The 20,227-nt window shown below is 40.9% G+C and overlaps 1 protein-coding gene across 4 annotated transcripts in view; it reads left to right on the top strand.

The window, feature by feature from the left end:
- Nucleotides 1–10,993, top strand: part of cadm4 (cell adhesion molecule 4) — a 242,084-nt gene extending 231,091 nt beyond the window's left edge. For 2 of the 4 annotated variants that reach the window (XM_058647554.1, XM_058647553.1), the window contains exons 7-9: nucleotides 3,893–4,009; nucleotides 7,071–7,199; nucleotides 10,527–10,993. In XM_058647554.1, the coding sequence (XP_058503537.1) occupies nucleotides 3,893–4,009; nucleotides 7,071–7,199; nucleotides 10,527–10,636 (356 nt within the window). In that variant the 3' untranslated portion in view covers nucleotides 10,637–10,993. Of the gene's footprint in view, nucleotides 1–3,892; nucleotides 4,010–7,070; nucleotides 7,200–10,269; nucleotides 10,350–10,526 lie in introns of all 4 variants that reach the window. The other 2 variants (XM_058647555.1, XM_058647556.1) reach the window with 2 other exon arrangements.
- Nucleotides 10,994–20,227: the final 9,234 nt, after the last annotated feature.

Below are 20,227 nucleotides of genomic sequence, written 5' to 3'. Positions count from 1 at the left end.
TGAGTTTTGGGGTATGGGAAAGGCCTCAAAAAGGCAATTCATTTGGGGGAATAATAAGAATAATAATAATAATAATAATAATAATAATCCTTCCAGTTTCAATAGGGTTCTTGCAACCTTGTTGCTCGAACCCTAATAAATAGATTGCTGTGTAAAAGTGAATGTCACTAATACCTTTGTTTACTTTACACATAGTTGATGACTCTATAGTCAATATTTTGTTGAATTCACTGAATTTACTTTGTGAAGCTGTTTTTCACTCTTTGTGAAGCACTACATTTTCTGTAAAATGTCCAAATCCATCAAATGAAAATGAAAAAGTGCAACAAAAAAAATTCTATTTGGTGAATATTTGAAGCTTGATGACAAAACTCAAAATGAAAAATAAATTCCAATTTCTTGCAGTACCTTGTCAGTCCAACAGAGAGCCAAGGCCCACACTTTGGAAATCACTGACTTTTCCCTTATCTCAACCCTTTAACCCAGTTAATGCTTATCCGGGAAACACACACACAGATGCTGCATATTAATATACTCTCTCTCTCTCTCTAACACACACACACACACACACACACATACACATTACTGTACAGTATCTTTAGGACACTTATAGTCATTCCCTAGCCCCTTACCCTAACCTTAACCATCACAACTACAGTAAAGGTCTAACTTTAACTCTTAACCTAATTCTAATCTAAACCCAACTCTGGCCCTCATGTTAAAACCAAATCTTAACCCTGAAAAGACCCTTTACATCCAAAATGTCCTCACAAGGTGAAAATGTCCTCACAGACATAGACGTCCACACACACTCACACACTGCCCTTTCTGCTCAGGAGTAATTTATTGGTAAGTATTCCTTCATCTCTTGCCTCCCTTTCTCCCACTGGCCCTGAGATCATCAATCTCTTTTTGCTCTCTTCTTGTGTCAGCACTATACCTCACTTCTCCCTCTTTTTTTTCTTTTTTTTTCCTTTTGTCAAGTTGTGCTCGGTTGTGTTCTCCCCGTGAAGGAATGTACATGATGTATTTTATAGAAAAGCAGAAAAGGGGAAAGTTTTGTGTCGAGAGAAAGTGAAGACGAGGAGGAACAAGTTGAACCAGTTAGGGAGAAATCCTAAGAGATGGAGGAACCTATAGTTCACTGTTATGAAAGTGTGTGTGTGTGTATATATACATATATACAGTATATATATATATATATATATATATATATATTATATGTATATTTGCTTTTTTTACCTCTTATCAAAGACGCTTTACAAAACACAAAACAAAACAAAGGACAGGACTGAAGTAAAACAATTAATATGTATATATACATACATATATATATATAAATATACATATATATTCATATATATGTATATTTATATATATATAACTGGTCATTTAAATGAGAGGAAGAGGCGGGCAGGTCACACAGGAGATGCTTCTGCAAACAAGTTTTTTTTTTTATACATATGTATATATATATATATATATATATATATATATATATATATATATACATATGTATATATATATATATAATAATATTAAGAATAGCTGTGCAAACCTGCGTGTGTATGTGTTGTTGTTGTTGGCTGTGAGGACAAACTGTGGTTCAGACTCATAGTTTTGAGGACATATTGTTGCAGGTCAGATTAAGACTTGGTTCTGGGATTAGAATTAGGTTTGTTTGGGTTAGAGCAGTCAAACATATGGCCCGTGGGCCAGAACCGACTCACCTGAGGGTCCAATCCGGCCCGCATGACGAATTTGTTAAAATGTCACATTGTGATTACATGACTATATTTGTGCGTGTGCCTCTGTAGATCCACTGTGGTCTGTGCGTTGTTATGCATGCGTGTAAATGCTTAAAGCTTTGCATAATATGGTTTTTTTCAAGACATTTCAGGTTGAACGAAGATAAAACCTCATTAAATGTAAAACAAAGGGAAACATTTGGAGATCTTGTTGTTTATAGGTTGTTATGCTATTATTTTACTGGTTCGGCCCACTTAAGATCAAACTGTGTTGTATGTGACCCCTGAACTAAAATGAGTTTGACACCCCTGGGTCAGAGTAGGCCAGTACTTCTCAAATAGTGGGGCGATTTTTGTGTGTGTGTGTACTTGGATTTATACGTTTGTGAGGACATTTTCCAGATTAAGACTTGGTTTTAGGGTTAGGGTTAGAATTGGGTTAGGTTAAGGGTTAGGGTGAGTCACTTGGTTAAGGTTAGGGAATGCATTATGTTTATGGGGTGTCCTTACTAAGATATATATAAACAAGTGTGTGTGTGATTGTCTTCAGACTTGCAGTCAAGTCTACATGGTTCACTGTGATTGATTGTTTGATGAAGTGACATGTTATTCACTCTGACAGTGCCACTGCACGTGCACACACACACACACGCACACACACACACACACACACGTAAGTACGCAGGTACACCCACTCCTCCGTCTCCATTTTCCTTCTTGTCAGCTGTTATTTTTGTCTTTAGCAGCAATATGAACCCGTCTCATTCCACCTCTCTACCTACCATTGTGTCTCAGCCAGTGATTTGGAGAATGTGTCAAGATCCAAGCCATTGTTCTGCCGTGAATGAAACAGTCCCCGCACGGCACTGTTCCACTGGGAATGCATCTGTCACAGACAATGTCTTTGTCTCTGCTGCCATTGTACCATCCAAAGTGTGTCAGTGATGGAGTGTGCGCTCCTATAGATTCCATTTGCCTCACAGATGAATGTCAGTCTCCTCAGATGCTGTTTGACTGTAAGGAAACGTGTTTGTCACTGTAAACATTTTAACCCCTTCAACGCCGGGCCGTCCAGAGAAAGTCTTCTGTCCACGTCTTTGTGGCCTGTTAGGGAACCAGATCGATTCCATTCCACGCTCACATTCAATTTGGTCAAATAATTAGTAACATTTGTCTCTGGTGCTGAAACAACATCAGTCTCAACTGCTAAGGCACATAGTTAAGGTTTTTTGTTAAGGGGAAGACAAGAAGCAGCTTAAGTTTCCTTGAATAAAATAATATAATATGTTTGGTCTCCTCTGTTAGATCATCTAAAGTTTGTGTCACTCTGTAAACTCCTCACTCCTGAACCAAAGATAGAGAAGATCTTCTTGACATCATGGCATGCAGGAGCTGTGATCCACTGCTGCCTCCATCACCAGGAAGTTAAAATACTGTATGTTATATGTTGATTTCTGTGTTTAAAATCATGGCAGCAGTAGACCAGCAGCTCATGTGTCCCCAGTAACTAAAGATTCAGATTGTTTTCAATGGGATTTTGTGAAGGAGATTGAAAAGTTTACAACCTTAAGTTTTTTTTTTTGTTTGTTTTGTTTTTTAATGACCGGTTTCATGTGTTTAATGTTGAATCCATCATTGTTTTATTCAACATACAAGTGCACTGCAGTGCGGACACAAAACTGGACTGGAGAGACAGACCACAAGGTTTTAGCATTTAGCTTAAGCAATTTTGTGAGTAGTTTGCAATTTATCTGGTGGTGGAATAAATCTGCATGATATATATCAGCCATTACCTGTTCGGATTTGTGAAGAGCAGCATCAGTATTAAATAAGAACCCATATCTGTCGACCCTTCGTTTTTATTAAATCTTTCCTTCATTTATTATTTTACATCCTCTTTCTCGAAACTCATTGTGGAGGCGATGAGTTTCCTGTGAGACCATCATCCAGTGATTATCAAACAGGATGCTGAGCCAGAGCAGCCATGAAACCTGATTTATATCCTGTCGTGTTGAAGCCCGCTTCATGTTTTATGTGTAGATTATACATTGCTATAAAACCCTGCACAATGTCCTGTGTGGAAATGTCACTGCATGTTATAGCATTTGTGTATGTGTGTTATCCCGTCTCCTGTTTGTCTGTAGAAAATGTGTCTGTCACCACAGTGGCCCCTCCCACTCCCACTACCTCCATCCAACCAATCACCTCCCATCCCACCACCCCAACCCTTCTAACATCCAGCTCCAGCTCGGACCCGGAAGGTAACACACACTCACACTGTCTGTTTTTGCCCTCCATCGCTCTCCTTGTCCTTTGCTGCTCTCCTTTGGTGTCTTAGGCTCTTCCCTAGCGCTTTGATGGCTCTCAGGTGGCCTGCACACACACACACACACACATGCACACACGCACACACACACACACACACACACACACACACACACACACACGCACGCACACACATCCTATTTCAGCCTCAACCTTCCTTTGCCCTGCTTCACGAGCGTACATGTTTGCAGATGCTTGTGTATGCAGCATGCACAGTCGCCCTGCTTCTTATCACTGGCTGTTTGTTGAGCTGCACACACGTTGCCCTGTCAGCGTTTGTGTTTGGTGGGTGCTAATGATGAATCCACCTTAAGGTATAGTCCATATTTTTCATGTGTTTGTAAAAAGTGGAAACCTTTTCCCAAAATGAATATTACAAAGACTTTCCAATAAATATTCACTCTCACTGAAAACCATTTAACAAACCTAATGTAAATATGTGCCTGCTTGATTCTGCTTTATCTTGCCAATAGACGGCCTTTAATGTCTGGACATTAACGGTTGTAAACTGCTCATTCTCCTGCACCAAAGTCCATAGAGAAAATCCTGATTTTTAGCAGATGAGGACACATAAGCTGCTGGTCTGCTGCTGCCTCACAATTTAATCCAAAAATGTAAATACAGAAGTCACAGAACAACACATGATCGACGACTCCTGTGTGCTGTGATGTAAAATCATTGGTTTTCTCTATGGACTTACTGTGTGTTCACGTAGTGGTTTACAAAGAGCTCCAAACACAAAGGCTCTGTATTTAAATAGTGCTTCTGTCATCCACTCACCCATTTACAGTCGTCTCGCCCAAGGACACGTCGGCATGTCGACTAGCGGAGCTGGAAACTCTCGACCTTCCAGTTGAAAGACGACTCGCTCTACCACTCATCCACCGTCACGTCTTTACATCATGGACTTGAGCAAGTGTCGGGAAAAAAAAGCAGATTGTACATACTTCACTCAAGGCTCACCTCATAAAATCTGCTCTTCCTTTTGTCCCTCGCTGGCAGCCATCTCCATGTCTCTGGCTGATGAACAGCCAGCATGTCCATGAGGGCCCCATAAATATGACAATATGACAATATGGGTCAGTCCGTGGGGGCCTCACACATGTTTGCCCACTTCAAGCCCATTCCCACTTAGTACTCTTTCCAGGCTACCCGGGTACTAAGCAGGCATGGGCTTGGAATGGTCCAATATGGTTTCAGTAAAATGAACCCCACATGTGGACAAACATGGGTGGGGCCGCCATGGAAACCACCGACAAACACACCCCCCCCCCATTCTGACTATCGCTGTATTTCCATCGAGTGGATATATCACCCTACGTAGCTCGCCGACGTTACTGTTCTCAGTCCAAACGCGAGCTTGAACCAGGACTTAACCATTCCAGACTGTTCCGTACTGTACCAAACCAAACCGTACCATTGTGGAAGCACATTTGTACCCAAACAAGCACTCAACTATTTCTTGAAGAAGTGTCCGTGCTCATACACAGAGAGGGAGAAAGAGAGAAAGAATGATCAAAAGTGAGACCAGGGGTCTACGTGGTTCCACAGCAGGAGACACAAAGGCTGCTTGTGTAAAACCACACACGTTCCCTCTCTTTTCAACTCCACAATTCATTTATCAAACACAGACTCGGCACCTTTGGCTGCTCTCTGTCTCCTCTCCTGTTCCTTAAAAAGGAGAGATGGAGTGAGGGGAGTGGGAGCGTCTGTCTCGCTCCTCTGCCAGAGCGGTGGAGGTTGTTGCACCTGCTGGGCACGAGTGGAGAAGTCATCAAGAGTCATAATAAAAGCTGCCTGCGGAGCAGTTTGGGGAACATTCGAGCAATTTGTCATGTGAGGGCACTCCTGGGAGGAACAACACATGTTTGGATACTGTCAGTCATTTGGGCTGCGGTGGATTAAGAAGAGCATGGCGGGAGGTAAAGGTGCAGCTCGCTTTTTCATGCGCCTGTAAAATATCGCTTTTGGCTACTTGATCCTTTCAGCGCGCCTGCAGACGCACAACCACTTACTTTATCATACACACACACACACGAGCGCCAATATTTGATCATCCACACAAGCAGTGATGTGATGTGACAGCCTCGGCCTTTTCTTCACTCGTTCACTGCTGATCTTTATTTGTGAGCGCTGTATTAATGATGTGTGTTTTAAAGCCCACTCTGTCGCGGCCCAAGGGCGGCAGCATCGATAACTCCATGGTCGTGCCTCCCAGTGGCCTGACCGGCACTTTTCACTACACTCACCCAGCCCCATCAAAGAAGACGCTTGTGTTATCGTCAGCAACTCGGACTCAGTCTCAGTGTTGATGTTCAGACTAGAAGAGTTCCTTCCTTTCTTTCATTATAGCCCTGCACTCAGTGAATCCACACAATGATAGAAAGCCCCGCTTCAACATTTGACTGGTGTTTAATTTAAATATCTAAAACCAGTGATTATTTAGCATTTTTGATAACTGACTTGAATTCTGTTGAGTGTTGAGTTTGTGATTTTACGTTAGAAAATGTCACCTCGTATATTTGCCTTTCTTATCCTTCTTTATTTCTCTTGACTCATCTCGGGCTTAAGTGTTTGATTTCATTTCCCAGGCCTGTGCCACCTGCGGTGCAAACACGGCGAAATCATTCAAAATGCATTGTTTTCTTGACAGGTACTTGGTTGGAGTGGGTTTTTAGAGGCTGATGTACTCGTTTCTTCATTTCTCTACCTTTTTTCTCACCCAGTACGACTGTCTGACATTCAGTGAAGTATAAGGGGGCGATGAAAGGTGATAATGCCAGTTTGGGTGGAAGATATCGACTTCTCTCGTCTCCTGTTTTGCTCCCCGCACTCTTCCTCGCGCTGGTGTATTTCATGTGATTTCTTTGGTTTTTGAATCATCTCTGTCTTTGACCCAGGCTCTTCACATCTGCACTTCTCTCTCTATTTGCCAGATACATCACAAACTCCACAACAAGAACACACACGTTGCTCATGTGTCTTGTTCTTCCTCAGATCCCGGTGCAGTGGTGGAGGCTCCCAGTGCCATGCCATATGCAGTGATAGGTGGCGTCCTGGCACTGCTGGTGTTCACCGTCATCTGTGTCCTCATTGTCACCATCTGGTGCTCCGTTCGGCAGAAAGGTAACACACACACACACACACACACACACACACACACACATAAAAAGAAAATACATAAATGACATATCTTAGCATTTCAATGATGTTTGAATAGTTTGAATCTGAGGCCAGTTTACCAGAGTCTAGGCCTGGGCAATGTTACATATTAATTAATATTAGTATTTATAATTATAAATAAGAGGTAAAACTTTGCCTTGATAATAAAAAAATATACTCAAAGTCGAAATCATGAGATAAAAAGTCATAATGACATCTTATGGTTAAGTCTTTTAACGACAGACTGAAAGACGTCTAACATCTGCTGTAACCAAAGTCTCCTGTTACCTCATTTAAGATTGCACATTGTGAGCGTGGTTAGGTCAGCGAGGCCATGGATCAGTGTGTTTCAGTTTGTTGTCTCCTGACTCGGACGAGCATTACCCCTGCTCACTGGGTCTTTATTCAACACTATGAACACACAGCTGCAGCTGTCAACTCTCCAACTCTCACACTTTCACTCCCGGTCCTTCACGCCCGTCCACAACATGAACAATAACAACAATTCCCATTGTTACAGAAAGGGCCAATACATCTGCTTAATTATGAGATAAAGCAGCAGATGTGCACGTTTTATCTCATAATTAAAAAAATGTATCTCATAATTACGAATTTTTATCTCATAATTACAAAATATTATCTTATAATTTCGTCTTTTTATCTCATAATAAAGACTTTTTATCTCATAATAAAGACTTTTTATCTCATAATTACGACTTTTTATCTCATAATAAAGACTTTTTATCTCATAATAAAGACTTTTTATCTCATAATAAAGACTTTTTATCTCATAATTACGACTTTTTATCTCATAATAAAGACTTTTTATCTCATAATAAAGACTTTTTATCTCATAATTACGTCTTTTTATCTCATAATTACGTCTTTTTATCTCATAATTACGACTTTTTATCTAATAATTACGACTTTTTATCTCATAATTGTGACTTTTTATCTCATAATTTCCTTTGACTTACTTTGAGGATATTTTTATTATCAAGGCTAAGTTTTACTCTCTTTTTTTTCTGGTGGAAATGGGCTTCTATACTTTTCACAGGACAGTGACTATGTTTTAAATACTGTAACAGTCTAAAAGAAAAGGAATCATCTACCCAAAAAACATTCCCAATAATTTCTCAATTCTAGCAGTTCATGATCTGTGTGACATAAAATACAGTTGTAACTGTTAATGTCTGTTCAATGTTTAATAAAGGATATTTGCATTTATAATTTATATTTAAGTTATCACAGAATGCAGCAGTCACTATTTTTTTATGATTGAACTGTTATATTCCACTGCAATGTGTAGTAATCAAGCAAAATGGATGAAAACAAATCATTATAATATTAGAACATTTATTTTCAGTGTTCTTGCATGAATTGATTTGTCACAAAATGCTGGAAGAGTTGATCACTTTTTTCTGATTTTTGTTCATAACGTGGCAGATTATTACGTATTGCAGCTTCACACGTGTGTGAGAAACAATGACATTGCCTGTAAATAATGGTCACATTCTGCTTGGACACAAACAAATCTGACTTCCTGTGAAATGTTTCATTGATTCCATTTATTTTGAATCATAAATGTCGTCATATTTTTACATAAAGGCCTGAACATCAGTGCTGAAAAAGCAGGAGTAGACATCACAGATGCCATATCACAATATTCAAAATCCAAGACCTTTATCTTTTCTCATACTGATATCGATGTATTGCCCTACTGGAGTCTTTAAAAGAGTCAGCATACAGTAGAATCAGGATGGGACACTTCTCTCCAGTCTGGCACAGCCTGTGATGGATGACCTTGGCGAGGTTAGCGGCAGAGACAGGTCTTGGTGGGAAATATAGGAGTGGCCTCATGTTTTACGATTATATGTTAGTGTATCAAGGTTCATCTATTAAAAGCAGCCTTCCTGCAGTCCCTATCCTTTTAAGTGCCCTCTTTTTGGCAGCCTTTGACTGTGCACCACGGCTGCCAGGAAATGATCCGGGAAGAGTGTAGTGGGCTACGCACGGCCATTACTTTACCCTGTGTGGCCAGACAAGCCGTCAGTTAGCGTTCTGTATGTCTTGACTGCCAATCAGCACACAGACAGGGCCATTACAACCAATCAGTGTTGAGACAGGGCCATTAGGACTTAGTCTCTGTCGGGCCTCGATTGTCGGCGTGCCAGTCAAACGGCACGGTCAGGAGAATGAGAGTGTCACTCACCCCCGGAGTGGGAGGACACTCTGGCAGGAAGATGACTCCAGAGGTTCCTGCTCTCTGTGACCTGCGCTGCGACCAGGCATTAATCATATGGATCTCTGGAGGTGTTATCATGTGTTTGATGGCTTTTCTGAGGCTGCATCAATACTCCTGCCACTGCTACTACCTTATGTTTCCATGTTAAAAAAAAAGATAAATAAATGTCAATGAAATGGGACAAAACTGAGCAAAACAATCATAAATAAATAATCTATCCGCTCCAGCATACACATTTACAGGTCAGATCTTTCATCATTATTTATATGTAAAACCTACATGCACATACATCTAACTGCATATATGCATATGCATATTTTACCTTGTTTATTTATCTATTATGACCAAAAACTGAAACTGCTGAAACTGCTTTTTCTGCCCTTCAACCTTGTTTTCAAACTGAGAGCCACTGACTTTGGCTTTTTACTGCTTCCTGTGTTGCTTTAATGCTTGGCGATAAAAAAGAGCTTAGAACCGTTAATCTTATATAATAAAATAAAATACATGTTTTTGTGTGCAGACCAAATCAGATAACAGATATTTAAGTCACAGGCTGCATGTAATCGACTGGGGAAGCTGCATGTGGTCCGCGGGCCGGCAGTTTGACACCTCTGCCTTAAAGTGATGCACCTGCCATTGTTCTCTTGCACCTAACCTTCCCTCCACCTTTTTCTGCCAATCTCTCCTCCCTTCCGCTCTGTCTTTTACTCTCTCTCTCTCTCTCTCTCCTCTTCCTCCTCCTGTATTCACACATCCACACGACCCCGACCTTTTCATTTCCACCATAAGGCTCGTACCGTACCCGAGAGCCTATTCTTGCTTGGTATTGAACCTAACAATCAGTGAACTAATGAATTAATCAGTCACAGGTATGGTTCTGGATAATATTTATGCTGACTCTGTTGATAATGCTGCATGGCTCTGCAGTGACATTGACGCTTTGCCACCTAACCTTCCCCCTCCGATCTCCCTCTCGCTCTCTCTCTCTCTCTCTCTCTCTCTCTCTCTCCCTCTCTCTCTCCCTCTCTCTCCCTCTCTCTCTCTAGGCTCCTATCTTACCCATGAGGCCAGTGGGTTGGATGAACATGGCGAGGTGCAGGAAGCCTTCCTCAATGGGAACGACGCCAGCCAGGGCAAGAAGGAGTACCTACTGTAGCCCTTTCACCCTCCCTGTCCCCTTCTCTTCTGCCCTCAACCCTCCCTCCGTACCTTCCTTTCCTCCTACCCTCTCCCCGTCTCCTTCCTTATATTCAGTGTACACACACACACACACACACACACACACACTTGTATACAATGTGCCATAACAGGCAGCCTTCTAAGAACGACTGTACACAAATACTGCACACAGCCAGTCCATTCTGTTCCATTCCACCCTCACACACACACACACACACACACACACACACACACACACAGAGAGAGACTGAGGAAACGAGAGCCTATAGACCCACCAGCCATTAACGACTGTGCCATATACTGTAAGTCAGACAAACGCATGCGGGGTGGGGGGGGGGAGGGTCGGGGGGAGCTGGGTACAGCGAGAGAGAGAGTGAGGTGTATGTAGGCAATAACAAAATGATGCTGTAATTATTTTGATGGAGAGGGACGCAGCGAGCACAAAGAACACTGGCATCCTGCCTGCGCCGCCGCCAAAGTGGAAGCAGAATTAGAGGCAGATGACTGCCATAATTCAATGCCCGGAGAAAAAAGCTTTTCTCGCAAAGCTCAGTCTTTAAACCTGCAGAGACAGAGAGAGAGCGCCGTGTGTGTGTGTGTGTGTGTGTGAGAGAGGAGGGAGGGGAGGGGGGGGGATCGCAGAGCTGACCGAGAGCTATCGAGCGGCAGCTGCAAGAAAATTGAAATTCTTTTTAAATTGCCATAGCATATTTCCTATACAGAGTGCTTCTCGTATATAAATCCCTAACAACAGTGGAATAATCAGAGTTCCTGATCAATCCTGTTTTGCTCTCCCCTGTCGAGTGGCCTGCCTGGAACTCACAGCAAAACTAAATCTTTCTTCACTCATATATTTGTGTCGTCCTCTTGCTGAGACCAAGCACATTTACCTCAGCTTTGCCGTTTAATCCGACTCGTGTCCTTGTCCCTGTGTGTAGCAGGGAATCACGTTAATGAATTAAAAGTGGCCGACCATGTGCCGCCTTTCAGCTCGTCAGTATTAGTTGACTGTTTTTGTGTCACAGATCAAAACACCTTTAGCTGGGGGCCAGTTTGGACCATGTCGTTGTCTTTCTGACATCCATATACATCAAGATACTTCATCATTTAAACAGACAGAGCGTAAATTACAACCTCCTCATCAGGCACATTTGAACATATACACGATGTTCACATGTGCAGAATGTCCTCACTCTGACGGGTTCATTCTCCCGCAGTAGAATCAGAAGAAGAAGAAGCTTCACGCAGCACATGTGTGTGTGTCTGCTCGTTCCCTCGCTGTCCACTGTCTCACTGTCTCACTGTCTCACTTTCATGTCTGTTCAGCACTAACAAAGCGGAAATACGTCATGTTTACGTTGATTAAACGCGCGATAGCACCGAACCTGGAAGTCGTGATCGGATGAGGACCGATCGTAATTAAATGAGTGTTCTGAATGGAGCTGTATCGGATCAGTCCGGGACACGCACACACACACCGGGGAGAACAATCACAATCAAACGCCACACATAAAAGGCCCTCCGTCGAACTGGGATTCAAACCGGTGGCCTTCTTGCCGTGAGGCAACAATGCTAGCCACTATTCCGCCGTTTAACCAGTTGAACAGAAACATTCCTAAACAATTCAGCTCATAACCACGTTATATGGGTGTTTGTCAGACTTTGAGGAAGTTGATTTAATTTCAGTTGGACTTTATTTATTTTAAAAGTAAAGTCTTAGTTGGACTAAGACTATAATTCGATTTCTTCCTCTTCTTCCTTTACATGCACCTGTTACCATCCACGTGTTCTCTCTCTCTCTCTGCCGCCCACCTCAATCGCTCCTCCTTTGTTGGCTCCTATAGGAATGAAAGGATTAGCGTCTTCGTTCCCAACAAAGAAAAAAAGGGAACCGACTTGCCGAGGCATTAAAGACAAGCATAATTATTTTTAAATGTCATTAAGAGGATAAAAGGGTTTAAAACGTGGTATTAAGGAGGGCAAGGGGGAGTGATAGCAGAGGGAATGAATGGAAATTAGAAAAAGGGAGGGACTGTTTTCTCTGAACGCCACACATATGCAGATACATGCACACACATATCCATACACACACACACACACACACACAGTGAACATGTCGACAGATCAAGTATACATATCTCTGAATTCCTTGTTTGTATAAAAAAAAATAAAGAACGTCGACATAAATTAAAACATGAAATGAAACTTTTAAGAAATATGAAAACACTTTACTATTGAAAGTCATTATGAAGCAACTATACTAACACAGAATATTAGCCTATAGAGGCGCAGCGCCGAACAAACTACTGTCCAGTGATCTTTAAAGAAAAACTAAGAAAAGCATAAAAAAACATTTGTCTTTATGAGAAAACCAGAGGTCTTATTGATTTTTTTATTAATTATTATTATTGTTTGAACAATTATGATTGTTGTTACTGTTATTATTATTGCCGTTGTTATTATTATAATTGTAAATGTTAAAGAAATGTACACTTCCCATGGTTTTGTTTTTGGTTCTATACTGTAGAGAAAAAAAAATTGCTGTCTTTTTTCACTCTTTTCCCTTCTTACCTTTCCTCTCTTTCCCGGTCTTTCTCTCTTTCTTCGTCTCCTGTGCCTAGTCGTCTCTTCTCCTGTCTTTCACACTTGTTTACTTTAGAGTCCATGTGTCATTGTTGATATATAGCTAACTATTTCTTTATAGGGGAAAGATACAAAGCACGACAAAATAAAAAAAAAGTTCCAAAAGTAAGTTTTGGGCATTGTACTGTTGTTGTTTTTGTTGTTGTTGTTGTTGTTTATTTTTAGGTGTAAAATATGTACAACAGCAACCCGTGTTTGCCCGAGCTGCATTTACACTACATGGTGCCATGGTGACGACCGAATTCAGATCTTTTCCTCCCATGACTGTGTAAGCAGTAAAAGCACATGGATTCAGATACTGTTAGAGGAGGAAATCAATCCGGTTTTATGCTTTTTAAGCTTTTCAAGTGAGATTTCATAACAACACAACTTTTACTTCCATTCTGGCTGATTAATTGTGTCACCAGTTAAATGGAAGGTTGATGGTTTTGATTGCTGGCTTCACTAGTCTACATGCTAATGTGTCCTTGGCCAAGACACTTAACCCCACGTTGCTCCTGATGGCTGTGCCTGCAGCGTGTGAATGGGTATGAGAGACATGTGATAGAAAAGGCGCTGTGCATGCATGTGTCAGAGGATGGATGTGAAAGGGTGAATGGAAAAACTGTGGTGTTAAGCAGCTTTGAGTGGCAATCAGGACCAGAAAAGCTCAATATACACACAGAGCATTTACCATTTTCAGGTCAGTAGCCACACCCTCCCTGTGGTTTGTGTCCCCAAGTGTTAACTGCAGTTAAATGCAGATTTTTATAATGGGTCACTTTTCAAAGGCCATGTAAGAAAAGAAAAAAATCTGATATAGATACATATTGGAATCGGGCAACAAGATTTGTTTGGCGTCACATTTATGTCAAACATTGTGAGAGCAGTTAAACATTATAGGGCAATATAAGCCGTCGTGCGCCACCGCGTGCAACACACAAAGAAGCTGTGTGTGCGCAGTGTAGCCACCAAATACTCCTTCTATTTGACTGACAGCTACAGTATCACGACAAGATGTCAGGAGTGGAGAGGAAACATACGTAACAATACGCAACGTTACTTAATCAAACTAACACCAACTATGAGTTCTCGTGTGCGTCAGAGCCATTTTATGAACATTACAAATTCTTTGCTGCAGGCTAACGTTCACTGTAGTCACACGATTCCTCTCCACTCTGGACGTCTTGTAGTGATCGCTGAAGAAGCTGATACAAGGAGTGACCACAGTGGGTGTGATCACACTGAAACCTTGGTTATCAGCCCCAAACTGTCAGAAGTCTGGTGGAGTGGCGCGAGTGTGACCACAGTGGCTGTACTGTTCCTCACTCGTAGCTGTCTGAACTGCTCGCGACTTCTGTTACGCACAGAGCTCTGGATGTCACATGACTGGCGGCCTGAGATGGATTCAACCTGTCAGAGTTCACTGCACACTTTAAACCCACAGACAGACTGAATATATCTGACCCGTATACCGGCATTTTACTCCAGAGAGTCAGTGAACGTTTCTAAGAGCCTGGAGGGAAACAAACGGACGCAATCTGACTCTGTGACAAACATGAAAGTCTATTGGTGATTCACCTCCACCGCCTCTCTCTGGATCTGTGGGGATCTGGATCTGGATCTCGCCATGGCCCGGTTCTGGCTGTTCTGGTACAACATCCATCCACCATATTCACTTCTCTGATGGCGAACAGCGCAGCAGCAGCGTGCCGTGTGACGCTAGCTACTGGACCCTTTTAACAGGTGTTGTTTTTCAAATCCTGCAAACGAGAACAGGCATACGATTGGATCATTAAGGAACAGTTGAGTTATTGATGGCAGAGTGGAGATGAAGGTGGGGGAGCTGGTCGTAAGTGGGTAAGCGCATTCAGAATAAATAGCATAAACAAAACAGAAGGCTCTGTGCTGCTGCTAATGAATCATAAAGGAAAGATAGAGGGGAAGAAAGGCTGACAGGAGGTTTGAGTCGGATGCACCCAGAAAAATATGACTCTGCCATTAACTTCCATGCAATCAATACCCGATTCTGTTGAGAAGCACTCAACATGTCCATCTGTGCACAGGGCTAGATTTGAAAGCCACCGGAGGTCACAGTTTGATAGATCGATGTGTTTCTCTTCCATCGATGGCAAGGCTCCATGGTCGCCTGTCATAAAGACAGATTGTCAAACAGCAATCAAAGTAATGGACTTGCCGGGTGCTACCAGCATGAGATGATACTGTGGCTGTAGCAAACAATCCGCAAACGCACACACAAGTCAACACCAGACAGACGTACTGTATCATCAGTTTATGATGACGCGGAGGCAGATCCGGCTGCTCCTTGCAATCACACCCACTGTGGTCGATGGGTAATAAAACGCAGAATGTCCCTCTGTATGTCCTCAAAAACAGAAATGTGTGTCCTTCAAACACAGGTTTGTTTTCCTGTGGGATCCTCCGACCACACTGAGGCTTCGCTTTGATTGTTTGCTGTTTGCTGCAGTTATTTCTGCTCCTCACAGAACAAAAGAAGAAGGTTTTACACAAAAGTAAACAAGTGACATTCTATGTCCAAACAAAAAGAAAAAGTTTTTTTTTTCTGCTTAAACTTTGAAGGCCTTTTCAATTTCAATTCAATTTTTAAATTCAACAATCAAGTGTTTTTCCTGCGATCCTGCCTACCACAGCTTTAATAACGCCGCTGCCACAGAAAACTGGCCAATATCTGACTATTATGCTCCTCAGCTGCTCGACCGGATGAAAATCAGAACACCGCTGCAATCATACAGGGTGATTACCAAAATCAATAGACATATACACACAAATGAGATAGGGACAAGGCAGACAGCAGTCAGCTGTATTCCCCTCACCAGTGTTTATGACATGCAGTGAATGTCCTATAATCTGCCCATTAATGAGAATAACTCGTGCATTTTCTTCCTGATGCTATAGTTTCTCAGATTAACATCCTGCAGCAGGTTTACAATGAAGAGTTCCCCATTTATGACTCATTTATGACCATCATATTTCATTTGTACGAGTCGCAGTAAATATCATGGTCCATCCAAACACAAACTCTTTATATTGGCTTTCTGTGGTGGATTGGATGCTGCTTTTTTCCATCTTGAATGTGACCCTACAATATATTGTGATGTTCACTGGTTTCCATGCACAGTTAAATGGAGACATACTTGTAGGTCAAACATGGAAAGTAATGGGTCTGCCTGTGTTATGCTACGTTGTGGTACGCTCCATTTCAGTTGTATTTCAGCAAGTAATTGGTGGATTCTAGTTTAGCTGGTTACTAGCGGTTAGCATGTCGTGTCAAGCTAAACAAGCATAAAGTCTCCTCTTCAGTCCACAAAACATCCCGGCCTGAATTTTGCCATGTTTTTGTCACTGTTGTATTATTCTTCTGGGGAGTAACTTCTCGTGTTTCCTTGTTTAAGCTGGGGATGGGAACCGTGGCGTATGAGCAGAGACTTCTGGTTTGTGGCTTTGAGCAGCTGAAAGGACATGAAACAACATGGCCGCTAGAACAACAGGTAGCCTATCAAATGTGTAGTCAGGGGTTAGAGTGGGAACGTTTTGATCATCCGCCACAAACAAGTGGAGACTACGGATGAAAAACTTACGTATGAACTTTTTCCTCCTTCAAGGAAACGTTTCACTTGTGGCTAAAAGACTTAAATTTAAAGTACCCACTGAAGTGTCCCTGTGTCCATTTGTTTGACTTTGTTATAAAATAAACCTACAGACGACCGTCTGGTACTAGAGAAGTGGCTACGCTATGAAACGCAGGTAAAACTTGCCAAAAAAGACAAGGTCTTTTGAAGAAGTCAGCTACAAGGTAAAACCTTCCAAAAAACGTCGCAAGGAACAGCAGATAATTTCATCATGTCATTTAGTATAAGAATCCACGTCATGTCATGTCTCTATAATATTTCATCAATAGCTTTGAGTATTCCCACAACATTATTAAGAGAGCAAACTCGCTTCGTTCACAGATACATTACAGGATGTGTGGTACGAAAACAGGAAGTTTGCCCCTTCCACATTCAAAAATAAGATCTATACATGCAGTCAGAATTCAACACCCAATTGTATTATCTCAGTGTGGTAACAGTCTAACTCTGAGAAATTTGATTTAGTGCAATGTCAGTTGTAGTCTTTACAATAATTCAGTGTTTTCTAATGTAACACAAACTAAAGCTCCACACTAGAGGATAATTGGCGGGATTTCCGTCCCAATCTGCCCTTTCCGACAACCGTGGGTGCCTTTGGATTCTAGGCTGATTTGAACAGATTATCTGGACAAATGATCCTGTAGTGTGAGGGGTTAACAGATGTGATTTTACTAAAGTATCGGGAAACAGATGTTGCGTATAGAAATTGAACTTGTACAAGCCAAGTTGATTCCATCTTCTCAGCCATGACTTCATCCACAGTTATTTTTTGCATTTCTCAGCATAAAACATCACACAACAGCTATTAACTGACGATGCCGACAGTCTAACTCCATGTCTGCTTATATTCTGAAGTCATGTTAGATCCCATATCCCTGGAATCTCCAGAGTGTGTGGTCCTGCATCTTGACTGGATTGTCTAGTCTGTGCTTTCTCAGAATGAAAACATTGAAAATCGGTTAGAAAGTTCATTGTGTCTGCGGTGATTTGAAAATCCTCTAGTGTGGGGCAGGCTTTACTCAAAGTGCTGAGGTTTACTCAGACTGGCAGTGTAGCATGAAGTACTGACTGAGGCAGTGGCTGAGTGTGTCGAGGTCTAGAATAATCAGGAAGCAAGATGGTCGTGTAAGACGATCACAAGCAAGTTTGGATTAAGATGAAAAGTGAAAAGTATGTTTTGACTTAAAACTATGTCTTTACTGCACAGAAAAATGATGAAGATGATTTTATTTATGTTGAAGACACATAAAACTATACAAGTCATGTGGTATTTTTTTATGTCATATACAGTAATTTAGGCTTCCTGTTAATATGACATAAAATACAATGTTCAACAAACACAAATGATTCAATTGTGTGACAAAAAAAAAACAATTCTGCTGAATTGCCACAGATTTGCAGTCAGATAAGGGTCATGTGACACAATCATTTTGGGTTTGGTGTACTCTGGTGTTTTTGTACTGAACTGAAAGTTTTGTTTGCAAGCTGTTTCCAATAATCTTTGTTGGTTGAGCCAACTTTGATTTAGCTGATTAATTAAATAATTGTATGTTGATTTGTATGTATATATATTTATATATATATATATATATATATATATATATATATATATATATATATATATATATATATATATATATATATATATACATATATATGAATATGAATATGAATATGTATATGTATATGTATATGTATATGTATATATATATATATATATATATGAATATGTGATATCAGTTTGCACATAAAATATTTCACTTACTACACATTCTTTTATTTGTGTTTAATCAACATAAAAATAAAAACTCTACTTAACTACTTTTATGTTACTGCACTGTACTAAATTAAAAGTTGTGTGCAAGCTGTTTCCCATAAGTTGATGGATTTGGGTTTACAGTCCAGGAATTCAAAAATTTGGGGGGGCTGGAGCAAAACAGAAGAAGACTGTTATGACCATATTCCATGTAGAAAGAAAAAAAATCTCCTATTTTTCCTCCATCAGTGATTTCTTACAATAACAAGGTTCAAGATGAACAATCCAATTAGTGCGAGCAAGGCCCTTTTATTACAAGAAAGCAGCACATTGTATTTACAAGTTTAATCAGAACAGTCATGAAGATTGTGTTATAAACTGGTTAATTATTTTTTTCCCCTACAATGCTGTATCCTCACTGGACCACCACGTTTAATTAAATGCTGTCACTTATATATCTACATTACTGGTGGTTGGCTTAGCAGAGACTTAAAATAAGCTTAAAATAAGACCCGCAGGAGGAGCAGTCAAAGAAAACAGACATCTGTGATGGGGGTAGGAGTCATCATCTGGAGACTTCATTTTCTCACTGACATTTGGTGTGCGACCTGATAATTAACTGGCCTTTTCATTTGCAAGTAATGCATAATGTCAGTGCACGAGATTGCTGATTAGTTTAAAAGCCAACAACAAACAGGAATTTATTTTTTATTTAGTCTGCAAGACATTTTAGATGTTAACATTTCCCACACAACCAAGACATAAATGACTTAACATCAGAGGAATATTAATGAGCTGAAGTTTTTAGTTTAAGGGTTAGTGGTTGTGTGGAGTTCTGATATAGTCGTCACAAGCTGCACTTAGCCCACAAGGAACTAACTTGTGGCAGCAGGGACACAAGGGAAACCTGATTGTAGCCACATAACAAAAGACTCCCTTCATAAAATGTACACTGTCTCGTTAAGTCTATAATATCTTATCTCATCGTTAGCGAGCAGAAGTTTATGTTGCATTGTAAACCACTTATTACCTGCACCAAAGTCCTCAGAGAGAATCAACAATTTGCTGCTGCCTCATACCAATAAGTTCACATAAGTGTAATTGTGTGACGCCCACGTTTGAAATCCTCTGTCCACATTTACTTAATTACGGAGCCTGGGAGGTGACAAATGTGGATTAAAGAAAGAAATCATGAGGCCACACATTAATAACGCATGTTTTCTTACATGTAAATGACTTTATTGACAATTCAACTGTCATACACCAAGAACGAACAATCATGGCAAAAGTTATATGTTATCGTTAGTGTTATTGTTGGATTTTCCCTACCACAGTAAGGCGGACAATCACCTACAACCTTGCTTTCATCTAATCGAGCAGCTGGCTGATGCGATGCGAGCGTGAAGGCAGGGACTGTCTACAAATTACAATACCGACAAAGCAAATGTTCAATATCATCACCATAACACAATGTAGCGTCTCTGAAATTGCTACAAACTTGGGTAGTCTCCTCTAAATT

The sequence above is a fragment of the Solea solea genome, chromosome 13, assembly GCF_958295425.1.
Source record: "Solea solea chromosome 13, fSolSol10.1, whole genome shotgun sequence".
In the NCBI taxonomy this organism is placed as follows: Eukaryota; Metazoa; Chordata; class Actinopteri; order Pleuronectiformes; family Soleidae; genus Solea; species Solea solea.
Note: the sequence above shows the minus strand (reverse complement) of the source record. Positions and strands in the feature narration are given on the sequence as shown.